Source organism: Mercenaria mercenaria, unplaced genomic scaffold, assembly GCF_021730395.1.
Source record: "Mercenaria mercenaria strain notata unplaced genomic scaffold, MADL_Memer_1 contig_3031, whole genome shotgun sequence".
NCBI lineage: Eukaryota > Metazoa > Mollusca > Bivalvia > Venerida > Veneridae > Mercenaria > Mercenaria mercenaria.
Window position 1 is genome coordinate 39,057 of NW_026461134.1, and position 21,116 is coordinate 60,172.

The following is a 21,116-nucleotide window of genomic DNA, read 5'->3' on the forward strand; positions in this document are numbered from 1 at the left end:
AAAAACGTGGTTTTCAGAAACGGGGCACAACGGCGCAGCCAAAATGTGGCACTATGACTAGGGCAATAACTATAAATATATTAAATGTAGCATAGGGAATTCAACATTTTTATACGCCATCTCTGAAAGAGCGGGACGTATCATGGAAACCCCCTTGGCGGGCGGGTGGTTGGTGTCCAAAGCATGTTTTCATCTGATCTTCACCAAACTTGCTGACAATGTTCGTGTGCAAAATATCTCTGTCAAGTTTGATAACCGCCCAAATTGCTCCAGGCACTCTTGGATTATGGCCCTTGAATAACTCGAAAAACTGCGAATTTAGCCTTGTCCGCTCTCTAAGTCGAACAGTTTCCATCGGATTTTCACCAAACTTGATGACAATGTTTGTGGGAAAAATATCAAGGACCAACCTTTTATAGCCACCCGAATTGCCCTAGGCACTCTTGGATTATTTTAATTTGACATTCTAATATGGCTAACAATGCTTTAATCATCACAACGATGTTATGTTGACGTCACGTCACCGTGATACTTAGCGCCATATACGCATCAAGAAATAACGCTTTCAAATTTCATGAAATATTTTACCTTATAACATGTTTTAAACGAAATGTCACGTTGCACAAATGAATGTTTTGATTAATTTATACACATACTGAATTAGTTATTCGCTTTGCTGAATAATTTTCGCTCGAACTGAATTCTGTCGCAAGACGTATTACCGTTTCCGGTCCTGGCGTGTTTTAACAAATACCTACTATTGGCGCCATGCTTGCGAAAAGAAACAGTTCCATCATATTTGATATAAATTTTACAATAAAGAACATATTAGAATCGAAATAATTTATAGCAAAACAGTGCTTTATCACTATTTATACACTCGGGCGGTTATACGTCGTCCGAAATAATTTCACTCGGACTGCGCCTTTCCACGTGTAACTTAACGTCATATACATGTATTCTGGATCCTCACGGAGTTCACGAATACACACAAAAGCATTTAATAAAAAGAAAATTGTATATGTTTTTGTGGAGATCAAAATCAATTTCTTCTTACTCGTAAAAATAATACACTTCTCACTCGGTTGGATAGATTTCAAGAAGTCAGTGTCTTCAAATGTAATCACATTTTAAGGTAGTGGATACGTAATGACCCTCTGCAATTTTCGTGTATTTATGTATTTGTATGCAATTCAACAATCTCTGGACCCAACTATAGCTTAACACAATCATTGCTTTCCATAAAAAACGAATAAATGTTGAAAAATCAGGAGATTACGTGATTTGACGATTTTCGTTACAGGCCGCCGACTACCTTAAACTGCCTTAACACAATATAAGGTGTTTTATTATTGTTTTAAACAAAGTAAGCGGGTAACTTCAGCTATTCACATTAAATTGCAACTAAAACTGTGTACACAACTTAAAAAAAATGCTGGGGCCTCTCATTTACAATTATATAAAAAATGCTGTAAAGATTTGTTTACATTATAAAATCTTTAGTAACTTCTTTCAGGTCATTTTTAGGAATAGTTTCGGTAAGCTTATAGTAAAGAGAGTGTCGTTCTCTTTCATCCATAATTTTAAGACACTTTTCTTTTAAACTCTTGGCTAGCCTCGTATTTTTAATTCATCAAAAGATAGAATAAAGTTCAGTGTAAGCACTTTCAAAGTGTTGAAAGTATACTTAACTTACATATACTATGTACTGAATTCATTTAGCTATATAGGGACTTTTGATATCGCTTATAAAAATCAATGAAAACCTGTCAATACAAGAGTTGTCCATTTTTGCTTCAGTTATTTTTAGAAGGTCATTTCTTAAATATCAAATATTTTCATTTTTATATGGAGAGGAGGAAGAATATAAATATTTCTGGTAAATTGATGCATTTAGCTATCATATGACACTAAAGAAAACCAGAAAAGATGAACTAGAACTTTTAAGTACAATCTCTATATCATTGACAGATTTAAAACGACATACGTAAGACTGATTTATGGCTATATGCTAATAACTACAGAAATGATATATTGTCTTTACTCTGTCTAGTTTCGGCTTCCTTTATTTTTTAACGTTAGATATATATATTATACATGACTGTTGATTTGTTTTCATTCATTAAATCAGTGTGAACATTTTGAGTTTAGCACGGAGCATCGGATTTACACTTGCAGATGAAACAAACATGATATTTTCCTCTGGCCAGTAACAAATGGCTGCAGGAGCAGTCACATTATCTGAGGGTCCTAGTACGACACGTGACCGTGTAAAATCTGCCCGCATTTGTAACACAGTGTCATTGTTCGTGTTACATACATACACTGATCCATCTGACATTGCCAGTATCCGTTGCGGTTTATCCAGACCGTTATCTTTGTACATGGCCATCATATGTCCTTCCATATTTACTCGTAACAGCAGGTTTTTTCTCCAGTCACTAATGTAAAACGACGAATTTTCTGGACACAAAGCTATATAAACTGGAGCAATATTCATGTCCTGAATGTCTGACTCAAGCGTAATCGTACTTAGTTCTTCACCCTGCATATTCAGTGTTTTAACTACAGCTGGGGAATGGAAGAATGCAAAGAGTACGTCATTTCCAAACATAATAGAATTGCATATACCATTTAATTTTATAGCATTTCCTTTATTAAATCCGATATGTATTGAAAATAACTGTATGATGCCAGGAAGCAAAACGGCTAGTCTGTCCTGTGGTAGCAGGGTTGGGTTATTTGGTTCGGCAAAAAATGTTACACGGTCTATAATCCTTTCGTCACTGATATTCACAAGTTTTAGTGATTTATCGTTTTGATCAGTCATAGCAAGCTGGTTAGGAGGTACCATGCACATAGATGTAATGAAACACCTCTCCTCGTTGTCAGATTTTACATTTATCTCTTTAATGAATTTCCACTTTTTGGTCATTCTGGTGTTATACGTATCTGCTTCACTGAATGAAGATGGTAGTGATAGCGCATGCCCTGAAATAAAAAAGTATGATATTATTAAACTATTAATTTCAGGTAGGTCAGATAAAGGTATTAAATGATATGCAGAAAGGCTTTGTGATTGTTTGTTTGTTTGTTTGTTTGGGTTTATCGCCGTTTTTCAACAGTATTTCAGTCATATAACGGTGGGCAGTTAATTTAACCAGTGTTCCTGGATTCTGTACCAGTACAAACCTGTTCTCCGCAAATAACTGCCAACTTCCCCACATGAATCAGAGGTGGAGGACCAATGAATTCAGACACAATGCCGTTTATCAAATAGTCACGAAGAACATATGCCCAGCCCGAGGATCGAAATCACGACCCCGCGATCCGTAGACCGACGCTCTACCTACTGAGCTAAGTGGGAGGGTTATAGAAATGATAGCAATAAAAGCAGCAGCAACAAGAATAACAACAACACTAAGAACAATAACAATAATAAGTATAGTAATAATAATAATTAATTATAATAATAATGAAAATAATAATAATAGGAATAATAATAATGATAATGAAAATGATACTACTACTACTACAAAAACTACTACTACCACTAACAATAATATTGATAATAATAATAATAATAATATAGTAGTAGTAACAATAGTAATAATGATTATAAAACGGGTAATAATAATAAAAAGAAACAATATCTATGATAAGAGAACAAGCAAGCTCACTGGTACAGTTATGTTCAACATTCTTCACAACAAGTGACCTGGCAGCGTTATACATAACATTGTTCTTTATGAATCTACCTGGCAGCGTTATGCATAACATTGTCCCTTATGAATCTACCTGGCAGCGTTATGCATAACATTGTCCCTTATGAATCTACCTGGCAGCGTTATGCATAACATTGTTCCTTATGAATCTACCTGACAGCGTTATACATAACATTGTCTCTTATGAATCTACCTGGCAGCGTTATACATAACATTGTTCTTTATGAATCTATCTGGCAGCGTTATACATAACATTGTCCCCTATGAATCTACCTGGCAGCGTTATGCATAACATTGTTCTTTATGAATCTACCTGGCAGCGTTATGCATAACATTGTCCCTTATGAATCTACCTGGCAGCGTTATGCATAACATTGTCCCTTATGAATCTACCTGGCAGCGTTATGCATAACATTGTTCCTTATGAATCTACCTGGCAGCGTTATACATAACATTGTCTCTTATGAATCTACCTGGCAGCGTTATACATAACATTGTTCTTTATGAATCTATCTGGCAGCGTTATACATAACATTGTCCCTTATGAATCTACCTGACAGCGTTATGCATAACATTGTCCCTTATGAATCTACCTGGCAGCGTTATGCATAACATTGTTCCTTATGAATCTACCTGGCAGCGTTATACATAACATTGTCTCTTATGAATCTACCTGGCAGCGTTATACATAACATTTTTCCTTATGATTTGTTTGTTTGTTTGTTTTGGGTTTAACGCCGTTTTTCAACAGTATTTCAGTCATGTAACGGCGGGCAGTTAACCTAACCAGTATTCCTGGATTCTATACCAGTACAAACCTGTTCTCCGCAAGTAACTGCCAACTTCCCCACATGAATCAGAGGTGGAGGACTAATGATTTCAGACACAATGTCGTTTATTTTTCCTTATGAATCTACCTGGCAGCTTTATACATAACATTGTTCCTTATGAATCTACCTGGCAGCGTTATACATAACATTGTTCCTTATGAATCTACCTGGCAGCGTTATACATAATGAATCTACCCGGCAGCGTTATACATAACATTGTCTCTAATGAATCTACCTGGCAGCGTTATACATAACATTGTCCCTTATGAATCTAGCCGGCAGCGTAATACATAACATTGTCCCTTATGAATCTACCTGGCAGCGTTATACATAACATTGTCCCTTATGAATCTACCCGGCAGCGTTATACATAACATTGTCCCTTATGAATCTACCTGGCAGCGTTATACATAACATTGTCCCTTATGAATCTACCCGGCAGCGTTATACATAACATTGTCCCTTATGAATCTAGCCGGCAGCGTAATACATAACATTGTCCCTTATGAATCTAGCCGGCAGCGTTATACATAACATTGTCCCTTATGAATCTACCCGGCAGCGTTATACATAACATTGTCCCTTATGAATCTACCCGGCAGCGTTATACATAACATTGTCCCTTATGAATCTACCCGGCAGCGTTATACATAACATTGTCCCTTATGAATCTACCCGGCAGCGTTACACATAACATTGTCCCTTATGAATCTACCTGGCAGCGTTATACATAACATTGTCCCTTATGAATCTACCCGGCAGCGTTACACATAACACTGTCCCTTATGAATCTACCCGGCAGCGTTACACATAACACTGTCCCTTATGAATCTACCCGGCAGCGTTACACATAACATTGTCCCTTATGAATCTACCCGGCAGCGTTATACATAACACTGTCCCTTATGAATCTACCCGGCAGCGTTATACATAACACTGTCCCTTATGAATCTACCCGGCAGCGTTATACATAACAGTGTCCCTTATGAATCTACCCGGCAGCGTTATACATAACACTGTCCCTTATGAATCTACCTGGCAGCGTTATACATAACACTGTCCCTTATGAATCTACCCGGCAGCGTTATACATAACACTGTCCCTTATGAATCTACCCGGCAGCGTTATACATAACACTGTCCCTTATGAATCTACCCGGCAGCGTTATACATAACACTGTCCCTTATGAATCTACCCGGCAGCGTTATACGTTACATTCTTCCTCATGAAGCTAAGCTGCAACGTTATGCATACATTCCTCTTCATAAACCTTCCCTGCAGCGTTATGCATACATTCTTTTCCCTGAATCTACCCGGCAGCGTTATTCATACATTCTTCCTCATAAAGCTAATCTGCAGCGTTATGCATACATTCTTCTTTATGTATCTACCCGGCAGTGTTATGCATACATTCTTCCTCATGAATCTAACCTACAGTATTATACATACATTCGTCCTCATGAATCTAATTTGCAGCGTTATGCATACATTCTTCCTCATGAAGCTAACCTGCAACGTTATGCATACATTCTTCTTCATGCATCTACCCGACAGCGTTATACACAATGTCATTCTTCCTCATGAACCTTCCCTACAACGTTATGAATATATTCTTCTTCATGAATCTACCTGGCAGCGTTATGCATACATTCTTCCACAGGAAGCTAATCTGCAGCGTTATGCATACATTCTTCCTCATGAATCTAACCTGCAGCGTTATACGTACATTCTTCTTCATGAATCTACCCGGCAGCGTTATACATACATACTTCCTCATGAACCTTCCCTGCAACGTTATGCATACATTCTTCCTCATGAACCTAATCTACAGCGATATGCATACATTTTTCCTCATGAATCTAACCTGCTGCGTTATGCGTACATTCTTCTTCATGAATCTACCCGGAAACGTTATGCATATATTCTTCTTCATGAATCTACCCGGCAGCGTTATGCATACATCCTTCCTCATGAAGCTAATCTACAGTGTTATGCATACATTCGTCCCATGAATCTAACATGCAGCGTTATGCATACATTCTTCCTCCTCTTTTGAATCTAACCTGTAGCGTTATGCGTGCATTCTTCCTCATGAATCTAACTTGTAGCGCTATGCGTGCATTCTTCCTCATGAATCTAACCTGAAGCGTTATGCATACATTCTTCCTCATGAATCTAACCTGCAGCGTCATGCATAGATTCTTCCTCATGAAATTAACCTGCAGCATTATGCATACATTCTTCTTCATGAATCTAACCCGCAGCGTTTGCATACATTTTTCCTCGTGAATCTTACCTGCAGTATTATACATACATTTTTCCTCATGAAGCTAAACTGCAGCGTTATGCATTTATTCTTCCTCATAAAGCTACCTGCGCCATACGTATCGCTATTCCTCAGAAAGCCCCCGATGTGTACTGTTCTTTCTATAAAGCTCCTTTGTAGCATTATGCGTACACGTCTTCCTCATACAGCATTCCAGTAGCGTTATGCGTTTAATTCTTTCTCATAAAGCTCTCCTTTGGCGCTATGCATACTATAACCTTCGTACAGCTACGCGGTAACATTACGCGTAATGTACTTCCTCGTGAGGCTCCCCGGTAGCGTTATGCGTAGTATTTGTTGTGATAAAGCTCCACGGTAGCGTTATGCTTACCATTCTTTCTCATAAAGATCTGTGACCATTAGTGTATGTCGAAAAAAGCAACAACAAAATAATAATAATAATAATAATAATAACAATAATAATAATAATAATAATAATAACAATGATAATAATAACAGCAACAACAATAATAACAATAAAATAATTGTAATGACAGTAGTATTTATCTTAATGATCATGAATATTGTAATAATAATACTTAAGCCGATATATGAGAGGTAGCACGAGGGTGTTGCACACTGATTATCCCTTATGAACAGTCACGATCAAACCATACATGTTATCGCTTTACTTGGTTGCGTTCTATGCGTTAGAAGGGTATTCATTCAGACGTTATTTGATATATTTTGAGGTATTTTAAAATGTTTAATTGCTTATTGTAATTATAAAGGGAATCTTTCAATATATATGTCAAACATAATTTTTCCGTCATACTAAACTTTCTTGTCATGTTAAAATAATTGAGTAAAATAAGAACTCGCTTTCAAAATGTATCGTAGAAACGTAGCGGTGTACTTTAACCATGGAAACGGCTGGTGAAATTGGACATGATGGAAACTTCAGATCTTGTAAAGATAACTTCATCAAATATGGCTGGATGATAATTTTTACAATGAAACTTAAAACCCATTATAATTATAGCAGTGCCTGTAATATAGATTGAACACGATAGAGGTTACTGTCTGAATGACAAAAATTTAGAGTGCTTGTGGAAAGTCACGTGATTGGTACGTGCATAATTATTACTTTATTTGTTATGCTTCTTAAAGTTAAGTTTTTAGCTATTTTTCATATAACTACCGCTAATACCCTCTATTCGGACCCAATATCAATTGTTACCCTGTTTATTTGATTTAGTTTTATAACAGATCACAATAGTTCACAACTTAATTTTCTGCATCGTGAATATATATTTAAAAGAATACATACTTCATTTCTGTATTTCTGTGCATCATTTGTGTTAAAGTATTTTGATGGAGACTGAAAGATGATAACCTGCAGGTGAAAGTCTTTTTACCAGTAAGAGTTATTGATTATTGCATAGCAACTGTAAGAGTTATTGATTATTGCATAGCAACTGTAAGAGTTATTGATTATTGCATAGCAACTGTAAGAGTTATTGATTATTGCATCCGTGCAGTCTGATCATGGTCTGCACTATTCGCTATTCAATCAGTACATTTTCAGCGAACATCCCTTCGAATAATAAATGACACTGCTCAAATTGAACGATGGATCAGTCCATTTTAGAAATATAGCAGGGTAAAGGTTAAGATTGAAATTACGGAACTGTTTGTGAAAATAAATGTTTTACTATCTGCACTAAATCTGTGCTGTGTTGAATTGACTATGAATTAGACATCAAATCAAGTTGAAGTCATTCTAGCTGTTGAAATGTAATGCATTATCACATGAATCTCAATGCAATCGATTGCCGGTGTAACATTAAATAATGACCCCCGTTGAAAATTGACTCCATGGGTCCCTTTTCAACGAATAACTGATCAATTTTCAATGTTGAAAATTGACCCCGCCCGTTATTTAATGATCCACCCACGGGTGAAATTTGACCCCCGTTGAAAACTGATCAACTATAGTTAGGTCATATTTCAACGTTGAAAACTGATCCCAATATTCTTACGCAGTTTGCCTATCACCATACAGATCAAAGATTAACACTTCTGTATTCTTGCATAAAAAGTACTTTTTTCACTGGATCCGCCCATGTATTAACGGGAGAAAAATCGTGTGCAAACAAGGCAGTTCACGTGCTGTTAATACCTGATTTTTATTTTTTAAATGCTTTCCCAGGGACGTATCTGTATTTCTGCGCAAACTGAAATATGGTGTCTGCGTCTTGTTTCTTTTATAAAAATCTCTTCTTGTAGCATAAAAGATGCAATCTGATCCATAGAATGTTTTGCTGTATCAGTTACCAACGCCAAAGGCAGGCACTGCTCCCAACAACGTTCGTACTTGCTTTCCCCTTTTAGAAGCCGGCTTCGATTCAGATTTTGTAAGTAACCGTGAATGTTTAAGAATCGCGTGTAACTTGTGCGATTGTTTGTTTTTAGAAATGATATAAATGACTTTGGTTAGTATCAGCCGGTATGTTTTAATCTAATTTCTCGAAGAATTTACATCAATAGCTTCAAAGCTTTTCACTACGTTCGTACTCATCGGTACTCGACGTGTGTTCGTACTCAAAATAACACGCATGTAAAGTTATTATTCTTGAAATTGTGCTCCTATTTACCAATTTTTTAAGTAATATGGAAAATTATTGGTAATGTCATGTTTGTAACAAGAGATTAAAAAAAAATCGTTAAAAAACCTTCATTACGTGCTGTTTGAAGTGTTGTTGATTTCTGGGCCCTGGTAATGGATATTTAAAACATGCACTCGTTTTTTCGCAGATAATATTGCGCTCCTAAAGTCGCACAATATTACCGCTGCACAACTCGTGCATATATCCACATACAAAGTTAATGAAGAAATATTATATCTAATTTAGTGATTTCTCGCTGAATAAATCATTGTTTGGAGTTCAGATGCGAAGGAATTATATCACGAGGGCGCAGCCCGAGTGATATAATAATACGCATCTGAACGACAAACAATGATTTTATTCAAGAGCAAATCACTAAATGAGATATATTATCTCGATTCTAACACGTAACTAGCGACTTTAAAGTACATCCTTGACGGCATTCATCAAATACTTACCCGTTTTCAATCGGTTTCTTTTCCAGCGCGCCGCTATGCCGTTTGACGCCATGACGTAATGATTGTGACATCAGAACAGTGAATTGTTGTATAATAATTCACTGTTTTCAGCCTTCTTTGTTTAGTAGGAAAATGAATAGGATCGTGTTAGAATAACCTATAATTATCAATGCGTTTCCGTAGTTCATTCCATCATCAGGATAAACACACGTATATGACGTGTAAAACAGACGTCATAAACGTTGGCGGAAAATATGACGTTATAGGTTAGAGACCACCAATTGTTTTCCCATAGACTTACATTGTAACATTATGGCGCGTACGGCCTTCAATACATGGAATCATGTATATCTAATTACAAGTTTTTCAAGAACTATCATAGTTCTACCAAAATATCAGACGAAAAACATATGAATAGTGACACTTTATTTAAGTAATTTTCGTGTGAATGAGATGACCCCCTGTTTACATCATTGACATGGCGGGAGAAATTCGTTTGATAAAACTTTTTTTCAATACACATAAAATGCAGCAAATTTTGTCAAAATGTATAATAAAATACTGTAAATGCAGTGAAAAAATATCAATTTTGAAAAAATTATCACTTCCTGGGTTTGTTTACATGACTGACCAATCAGAGCGCACAGATGTCACCTTATTCCCAGGTATACACTTACCTCATTCCCAGTAAGTTCCCTGTACTTTTTTGAATTGGTGGTCTCTGACCTATATTTATAAAGTATACAGGACATGCTTCCGGACAGTATAATAACAATACAAAAAGTCCCCATAAGGAATATATAAAAAATGATAATAGGGAACAACGAAAACGTGTTTAGTATTGAAAAATTAAATTGAAAACAACCTTTATTTTTAAGTCGAATGAATATAAAGTTTTCAACTTGTGAATCCAACATGTCTCTTTACACAAAAAGTCTATACTGTTTTAGCAATATCCATTGGCATAAATATGGAGGCATTTACGGAATGGTCAGCCGAAGTGAAATGTGTAGCTACATAGGCTGAAAATCATTATCAATGAAGTTAGAAATGTCAAATCTATGCATATTCATACGTTTTGACACAGGCTGCACAGTCTGTCCAACAGATTGAATATTTACATTTTTTACATGTAATCAAATATACAACACCGCTAGTTTTGCAGTAAGTATTTTGGCATCAACTGAAAATATCACATGTTACAAGAGCCAACCATTATACTGTTGCAATGAGAGCATCTGCGTCTGTTACAATTAGTAGATACATATTTTATGTTATAGTGGTGTAACGTCGAAAGGACCGAGAAAGTCACTTTTCAACGTTGTAAAATGACCCCTATGTAAATTACCGACGGGGTCTAATATAACGTTACACCACCAAAAATAAAACACTAACTGCTACGAATACCTAATATATTATGGGTGGATCAAGTCAAACCATTCACAGTTTAAGATTCGAAGAAATGAATTGCGCACATTCCGAAACTTTCAGAATTATATTCTGTGGAAATCGTACAGTCAAAACTTCTACATGTTACTATTAACTCTAGCCTATTATGGCGAGATCGCCTATGTGGGATGGTAAAGGTCGACGACTTGTAATCACAAAACTTATCACCACTTAAGGACATAAAGTGCCCTACTTTCCACTGAAAGGAACGTATGGTCGTTGCATGGGAAAAAGCATGGGTATTAAAGGTGCCGAATCGGATAATTAAATCCTATTTATGATAATTGCTTTCCTTAACATTTGTCAAAGGTTTGAATATTGCTGAATATCTAGAATGTTTTATTGAATCTATTGTTTGTTATTACCTCCCTTTATGGCTCTAACTATAGCAGTTCATGTGCAATATTAAAAGTAGTGCTTTTCTAACCATGTAAGTATATATAACATCTATCTTAAAATCTGTTTCATCTGTTTTTAAGATAAAAATTAGCGCATTATAGACTTTTAACTATGATAAACTAGAGAAATATTTTCCCCAATATTTTGCCAAATTGCTCACCAAAAGATGAAAACTTGACAGAGATAATGCATTTCGTTCTAAGAACGAAATGATTTTTCTATATGTCTATAGTAAATACACTAGGCAATTTCTCCTGTTAACAAATACTTCCTTTTTGTTTGATTATAATCACTGACAGATACATTTGTATACACAAGTGATACAATTATGAAGATATTATTAGTTCCTGACTTTTATACCAAAGACCTTGCCACTTATGCCCAACCTGGTCAAATGATATGCTACTACAAACCTTCACGTGAGTAATTGCAACATCTTCATTACTCTTGTTCTCTTCATTAGGGGAGTGCCACTTTTTAGTTGCTTTCTTTTGTTCTGCTGGCTGGTGGTGCCAGGCACGTTGTCACGCTGGTGTCTGGTGTCTTGTCACGCTGACTGGCGGTGTCAGGTTTGTTTTCCCACTGAATGGAGGTATCATGTTTCTTGTCACGCTGAATTGAGGTGTGAGGTTTGCCGTCACTCTGACTGGCGATATCTGTTGTTTTTTTTGTCACGCTGACTGAAGGTGTCTGGTTGCTTGTAACGCTGACTGGAGGTGTCTGGTTTCTTGTCACGCTGACTGGCGGTGTCTGGTTTCTTGTCACGCTGACTGGCAATGTCTGATGTCTTGACACGCTAACTGGACGTGTCTGGTATCTTGTCATGCTGACTGAAGTTATCTGTTTTCTTCAGTCAGCATTACAAGTTATCTGTTTTCTTGTAACGCTGACTGGCGATGTCTGGTTTATTTTTACGCTGACTAGTGGTGTCTGCTTTATTGTTACGCTGACTGGCTGTGCCTGGTTTCTTGTCACGCTGACTGGAGTTATCTGTATTCTTGCCACGCTGACTGGCAGTGTCTGGTATCTTGTCACGATGACTGGTGGTGCCTGGTTCATTGTCATGCTGACTGGAGTTATCTGTTTTCTTGTCATGCTGACTGGCGGTGTCTAGTTTCTTGCCACGCTGACTGGCGGTGTCTGGTTTCTTGTCACACTGACTGGTGGTGTCTGGTTTCTTGTCACGCTGACTGGAGGTATGTGTTGTCTTGTCACGCTGACTGGAGTTATCTGTTTTCTTGTCACGCTGACTGGTGTTGTCTGCTTTCTTGTAACGCTGACTGGCGGTGCCTGGTATCTTGTCACGCTGACTGGAGGTATCTGGTTTCTTGTCACGCTGACTAGCAGTGTCTGTTGTCTTGTCACGCTGACTGGCGGTGTCTGGTTTCTTTTCACGCTGACTGGCGGTGTCTAGTATCTTGTCACGCAGACTGGTGGTGTCTAGTATCTTATCACGCTGACTGGAGGTGTTTGTTTTTTTTTTGTCACAAAACCATACACAAGGAAAAAAGGAGTTTGCTTTGTCGTGCTATACTCAGCTGTTCCTAAGGCAATAAAACGTATGGTATTTTTGTGTCCCAGTCATCGTGGTCTACCAGGTATACATTTTTCTCTGGCAAACCGTCTAAATTGGATACCTATGAGGCTACACAATTAAGAGAGATGTCGCTTTAATATTGAAGCATCCTAGTGCCAGGTGGATTTATAGTTTATTAAAGTCTCATCCACATTTAAATTTTGTATACACCATATAAAACCATTAAAACCTGTGGTCATTCTAAACATAATTATAAGAGACTATATCTAAAAGCCATACATGTACATTCTATAAACGAACTTAAAACAGAAGATTATATAAACATTCGTAAAATTACATATAATAAGTATTTACAAGAATAGTTAGTGCATTTAGTTTGATAATTATTATACATAAAAAAATAAATAAATAAAAAAAATAAAACTGATAAAAGGTTAGAAAAATGAAGATATTGTAATATTTTTATCTCATAATTAGAAATCATTAAGTCCTAATTGTACTATCTCGTAATTAGGACCATGAGATAAAATATTTCAAACCTGGCACTAGAACGCTTCCATACTAACATAAAGATATATCTTTACGAAAAAATACATCTCTTCCTGTTAAAGAGATAGATATCACTACAATTTACAGATATATCCCTTATAAATATCTTGTTATGATTGGAAAAGATACTTCCTGCGTGGACGACGTTTACCTAAATTTACCCCCCCCCCCCCCCCCACACACACACACGCTTAGCTCAGTAGGTAAGAGCGTTGGTCTACGGATCGCGGGGTCGTGAGTTCGATCCTTGAGCGGTGCGTATGTTCTTCGTGACTATTTGATAAACGACATTGTGTCTGAAACCATTCGTCCTCCACCTCTGATTCATGTGGGGAAGTTGGCAGTTACTTGCGGAGAACGGGTTTGTACTGGTACAGAATCCAGGAACACTGGTTAGGTTAACTGCCCGCCATCACATGACTGAAATACTGTTGAAAAACGGCGTTAAACCCAAAACAGACAAACCAATTAACCTAAATTTAACTAACTGTTAAAAAACGACCCCATGACTCATCAAAATTTAATGGCTGATCAGTTTTCAACGAACTTTTGATCAAAATGTAATGTTGAAATGTTGGCGGGGTCAATTCTCAACATTGAAAAAGGACCCATGGGGTAAATTTTCAACGTGGTCAATTACATAATGTTACACAGGAAATGTATACTTAGTCAATTTAGCTCAATAATATTGCTTTCAGTATTTATTTTTCTCTTCTGTTTTTATTAAGAGGCGGGGTGGGGGATCAGATCATTATTCACTTACAATTCCGTATTATGCGGTTACGCAATTAATATTTCATGATATAATTTCACTGTTTGTATAAGAATTTCTTTCCATATCTTGACAATCTTCTTAAATATATTACTAAATGTTAGGAACCAAGTTACAAATTGTATCAAATGTAGTATACTATACTTTATAATTTGTTTATAGGTTAGCCTGGATGGCTTTGGTATGTCTACAATTACAGTTTCTGTCGTACTTTAACAATATCATATTGTGCAAAAGGTTACATTTTACGAAGAAATTATCTTTATGTTATATGCGTGTTACATGTGGTCACAGTAAAAAGGGACAGCTTGTAAAAGGAAGGTTTGTTACGAAATGATGTATTTGGAGGCAGTGAGTGTAGGACAAAATCCCCTGCGGACAAAACCCCCTTCGCTCATTTTTGCATACTTAGGCGGACAAAACCCCCTTCATGTTTTTTACAAGGAGGACAAAAACCCCTTCGCGTATTTTACAGGGAGGACAAAAACCCCTTCATCCTAGAATCAAAAGGACAAATTATATAATAATAATTATATAACTAATCAAAGTATCTGAGAGTTATTTAATAAATTACTTAACAGTTTGGTGAGAAAAACATACAATTAACAAATTATCAGGTCAATTAATTAAGAGATATTCAACACTTTTTTCAACAAACTAAAATAATTGTATATGTATAGTCTGATTAATTTCAAAGTTATTATGGAACAACCTGAAATAATTGTATATTATAGAATAATTAAATCAATTATCATTATTATAAATATTAATTATAATTTTGTTCAAGACATCTCTTTTTGTTTGCCCTTTTGATTCCTTATAAAAAAAAGCAAAGGGGGTTGTCCTTGTAAAAAATGCGAAGGTAGTTTTGTCCTCCTTGTAAAAAATGCGAAGGGGGTTTTGTCCTCCTTGTAAAAATGCGAAGGGGGTTTTGTCCTCCTTGTAAAATTAAGCGAAGGGGTTTTTGTCCTCCTTGTAAAAAACATGTAGGGGATTTTGTCCGCCTATGCAAAAATGAGCGAAGGGGGTTTTGTCCGCAGGGGATTTTGTCCGGATCCCGGAGGGAGTAAGTTTCATCTTTTTAAAATCAACATACCTCCCACCACTAACACAGGCTTAAGCGGGATTCTGTTGTACAGAAACATTAAAAGGGCTCTGTGATCCCAAATGGCCGAGGAGTATAAGCATAGAACGACCTTTCACAGTCGCCATACAACACGTACAGTTCAAATAAAGAAACAAATATATATATAAATGAATGAATGCACCGTTTATACAGTCATAGTCTTTCGTTACATAGCTTTTAAAGATCTTGATTGTAACCTTTAAAACAGTAAACCGTTACACGACTGGTTGAGCTTGCCATTGGTGAACCATTATTTGTCTTCAAATAATCGAAAATTACATTCATTTTACTAGGTAACTAGGTAAATACATGTAATACATTATTCAAGTGAATCATTTAAATAATTGCCATTAGCATTGAATATGTACGTTACATACAACGTTTAGTTCTAAAGCATATTGCAGTTGGCATTGATATATCAAACTGGCAATCAGTATGGCGTTTCGGCCTTTCACATATACCTATTTGAACGATAGGGCACCACCCATTTCACACTGGAGGTCTTTGATATCTCATTACGGTACCGCTGAGATATGGAGAAAAGTCCAGGAAGTCTTATGTAATGTAATTTTAAAATTTTATCATGCAACTAAGTACTATGCAAAGTGCCTGATTTATCCTGTCACTTGCAGTATTTTCGACCCGATATCAGGGTGCCGTATATCTTTCTTGATATACCGTCAGTTGATCATGTGACTAGTGATATACGGTCAGTTGATCATGTGACCTTTTGATCGATAATGTTGTCATAAGAAATTTTGCAACGAAACCATCATCTTTGTGTTGGAAATGTCCGAACTAAGAAAATGAGTGGTCAAATAATGAGTTTTTATTCAAAAACGAAGAAGTTATTGCGATTTTGCCGGTAATCACGTCATTATATAATTGACGTCATTACGAATATGACGTCATTAAAGCGGTTGGCGCACACTTATTTTTGTAAAATAAATTGCCAAATATCGGAAAATGAAGTAATGACAAGATAAATAGAATAATAGGTTAGTGCCTAAGATGGAGAAAGTTTATCTGGCTCGGCTCCGGACGTTATCAGGTTCGCCTTCGGCTCACCCGATAACCTCCTCCACCTCGCCAGATAAACTTTCTCATCTACGGCACTAACCTATTATTCTCTATATCACTTGCCTGATATTTTATTTTGTTATCAGGTCATTGACCTGATATCAAAATTAAGCTCCTCCCATATTGACGGACAAGTTTTTACATCAGTTTCCTTCCAGATTGAATTTTATTACAGAGTCCAGTTTCGATGTTGCACAACTTTTTTTTCTAAATAGATTCTGTAATCTCAACAAATTCCCTTGAATATGGTTGTCTCTAATTTTATCACACAGACAATAGCACTGAATGACGTCATTGTGAAACGTTCATCATGACATCACAATCATGTTTACATGGATCGATTCTGGGAAACTTGACAATGTATGATATACTTATGCCTTATTTAAGGCATGCACATTTTATCAAGTATTAGCAAAAGTATCTGTGTTAATTATTATTCTTGAATCAGTTAATTATAATTCTTGGATCAGTGTAAATTTAGTGATTTTAAAAACTATAAAGTCTGGAACTGGAAGTGAAATTTTCAGCGCTTTGGACATGCAGTTGTCTGAGTCAAATGTTTCATGATAGATCTATGGAAATAAAGCATGTTCTGGTTTATTTAAAGAGGATGATTTTTTATTTTTACGCAGGTAAGAGCTTATTTCATTGTTATTTTCTTTTTACAAGAATATCAGAAAATCAAAAACATTGTCGGAGTTGCATCCAATACAGTATGGCTGTCGTATTGTTTCGTTCAGAAGTTTCAGGGGCGGATGAATTTTCAAATATGTAAAATATAAATTTAATTTTTTGCTTCAGAAGACATTTTTTTTACGAAATAAGAGGTGAAGACATGTTTTTCTAGGCAGTTTGTATGAGTTTCATGATAAATAGAATAACAGGCTACTGTCTTTTGATACCAATGTTATCAGGTCTCGGCTGATTATGATATGGGCGGAAGGGGTTCGGTTCCCTCACCTCTTCCAGGCCATATCAGCCTCGACCTGATAACATTGATATCAAAAGACAGTAGCCTGTTATTCTTTATATATCAGTATTATGTTTAAAATGATAGAACTATTAATTATCATTTTAAACACTTGATATTAAAACAAGAGACCTAAAGCATGCATCATTTTGTTGACCATATCTATACAATACTGACTATGAAAGGCCGGTGCGCCATGCTTAATGCCAAGTTTTAACTGACAAATAGTTAATGCAAAATGCTATTTGCTACATGATTATTGTTAATATTGACAGTCTAACGATTAATGCTAATTGTAAATTGCAATATGCAAATCGATAAATGCCAAATGCTTATTGCTAAATGCTTTTTTTTTTTTTAAAAAAAAAGGGCTGATGAATTCATCATTTAAATAACCATTGGCATTTTTTTCATAACTTTGGCCTGATTAATAATCGTTGTCCTAAACATTTTAGAATAAACAGTTTCAGTTCCATGTTCCTATGACTGGTGAACATGTTATTGCTTCGAACCAGACTGATAGAACATCACGTGTTTTCACATTACTAAAAGTAACATTTATTAGTTTAAAGATACAGATCATTAACTCAGTAAGTTAAAGAATTTTGACGATTCACATTTATCATTGAGAAAATTGATTTTAAGTATTTGGAATTTTGGCATTTAGCCTGTTGCATATAGCATGTGATATATAGCATTTAACATTAATAAAGGTTAAATATTTCTCATCTAAGATTTGCCAATTAGCATGGCACACGGCCTTCCATAACTGACAGTTAACAAAAACAAATACTAATCTATCCATATTGTCTCCCAATTAATCAATTTATTAATTTTTTTATAAGTAATATACGTAAAACTATAGCCGCGAGTTAACTAGTCATTCCTTAACCCTTAGCGTGCCAGTTATTTTTTCTAAACTGGACTGGTCCATCATTCAATTTGGGCAGTACCATTTATTATTCGACGGGGTGTTCACTGAAAATTTACTGACTGAATAGCAAACAGTGCATACCATGATCAGAATCACTTTCCACCAGGAGGCTATACGTTAATTTCAATGTCTATATGTATACGTACGGAAAGCCGGTGCGCCATGCTTATTGCTAAATACTAAATAGTTAATGAAAATACTATTTGGCACATGCTTAATGTCAATATTGACTGTCAGACGAAAATTCTTAAATGATAAATGCTAATTGTTAATTAAAGAGTGATTTTGAATTTCCACGAATACCAGCTTCAGCAGCCGTTTCCATCAAAACGGCATATCGCTAAATTTCTCCGACCTCACTCAAAATCTCAGCCTAGTAACGAACGCTATAATTATGATATGAGGCTAGGTAAACTAAATTTCTTACGGAAGCCCGTACACAAGAAAGCTTCTTTATTAAAATTGTTTCCTCTTTTTCGTAAGATAAATTGGTGAATAATTGAACGGTCAACTCGCGAAACACGTTGTTTGGATAGGACGTAGTCCATATACTGACATATTGTACTTTGTACAAACCATAGATAAATAACGGATAATATTATATGATTATAACGTATATGTATGCGAAATATTTTGTTTTTGTAATTTTACCTTGGTTTCTTTCCTCTTTAACTTGTATCAGCGTCAAAGGTGAGAGGGAAACAGTACTTCCAAGCATTGGATGATTATGAGCAGCCCGTGTCATGGCTTTAAACTGTGGAATATCACAGGTAATTATAATATTGAGTTTGCCTTCCCTTACAGCTGAATATAATAGTTCTAATTCAGCTAACCATTTGTTCATGAGAGAACTGTCCAAGCAGTACTTTCCTCCAAGGTCTTCGATGACTATAACACATGTTATTCCTAACCGTATATGTCTGACATCCTCAGGTTTGGTGATAATCAGCCAATGTCCTTCTTCGTATGAGGACAACATCTCCATCGCTAACGCTGTTTTCCCACATTCTCTTGGACCTTTTATTATCAACATCTTATATTCCTGGAATCTTCTTTTTGCTTCCCGTAATGTCTGAATACTTCTAAACCGAACCAAGTGCTGTCTTCTATAAATACATGACTGGTCTGAAAAAAAAGTTCTTTAACGTTTGTTCCTATTTTTAAAGACACTACTAGAAAATTCACTTTGAAGATGACAATATTTTTTTATCCCTACGAATACAAATTAAATATTTCATAGAAAGCAAATACATGCAATACATAGTATTTGAAACTTGTCAAGATTTTGAAAGTAAAACGGTTCGACAGGTTTATAGTGAATATTTCAAAGTAAAAGATTGATAATGCACCAAATTTTCCCAGATTTCTGACCTACAGCTTTTTCCGGTTCATTACACACGACACAAAACGCTACATATATTTAATCTTGTAGCGATATTCACATAAATTTTAACGTAATGCCAGAGTTGTAAAATAATGCTGTATTGGCACTGCAGCTCATTAGAGATTCGTCTACCACGCAATCAAAATGAGGATTTTAGAAAAAACGGTTTTCTATTTTGTCTTAATAGTTAAAACTATTTAATTTGACTTGTAAGGTGAACAACGATAAATAATTTTAACGAAATTCCGTACAAATGTATAATGAAGGTCAATTCAATTCAAAATCATACCTTGCATATTTTTGAATTCAGGGTCGCAACTGGCTCCACTTGAAATCAAATCACCTGCACAACAATAAAAATGGGTAAATTTTATTTGCAAATTACAAAGTTTATAGTTTTTATATTTATTTATATATATATTATATATATATTATATTATTTTATATATTTATTTTTTTATATTTATGTATCAATCAGATCAATCCTCGTACTAATTTTGTTGTTATCTATGTTGGAAAATAAAAACAAAAAATAATGAAGAACTCAAGCATTGCACTATATGATATAAAAGAGAAGTAATTACAATTACCAACAAAAAGTAAACATTATATGGTTGACAGTGACCTTGAACTTTGAGATAGTGGTCTGGATAATGCATAATTATGTTATATCTCATGTCATTTAAATATTTACATCAATGCATAAAAAAGCTACAATCTGGAAAAACACTCTTTCATCTCAAAGTTTGAACTAGAGATCTGGGGTCTTGCATTGCGGCACATTTTTAGTTTTTAATGTGGGTTGACAAGTTTGTGCCAGTTACTTTAATATCAACATATTATTTAAAAGTTAAGTAATTGATAATATGACGTATTTAGCGTTGACCTCAAATGTGATGCTGTAGGAGGCCTGAGAATGCGTTGTCTGATGTGAGGAAAACATTTCTGCCAAGTAATTTCTAAATCCC

The 21,116-nt window shown here is 35.6% G+C and overlaps 1 protein-coding gene across 1 annotated transcript; it reads right to left on the reverse strand.

Moving 5' to 3' along the window:
* Nucleotides 1–727: 727 nt before the first annotated feature.
* LOC128552688 (uncharacterized) lies at nt 728–20,487 on the reverse strand. The gene is made up of 3 exons (XM_053533730.1): nt 20,438–20,487; nt 19,416–19,889; nt 728–2,991 (listed from the first exon to the last, which is right to left on the reverse strand). The coding sequence occupies exons 1-3, from the start codon at nt 20,442–20,444 to the stop codon at nt 2,123–2,125; spliced, it is 1,350 nt and encodes a 449-aa protein (XP_053389705.1). The 5' UTR covers nt 20,445–20,487; the 3' UTR covers nt 728–2,122.
* Between the last annotated feature and the right edge of the window lie 629 nt (nt 20,488–21,116).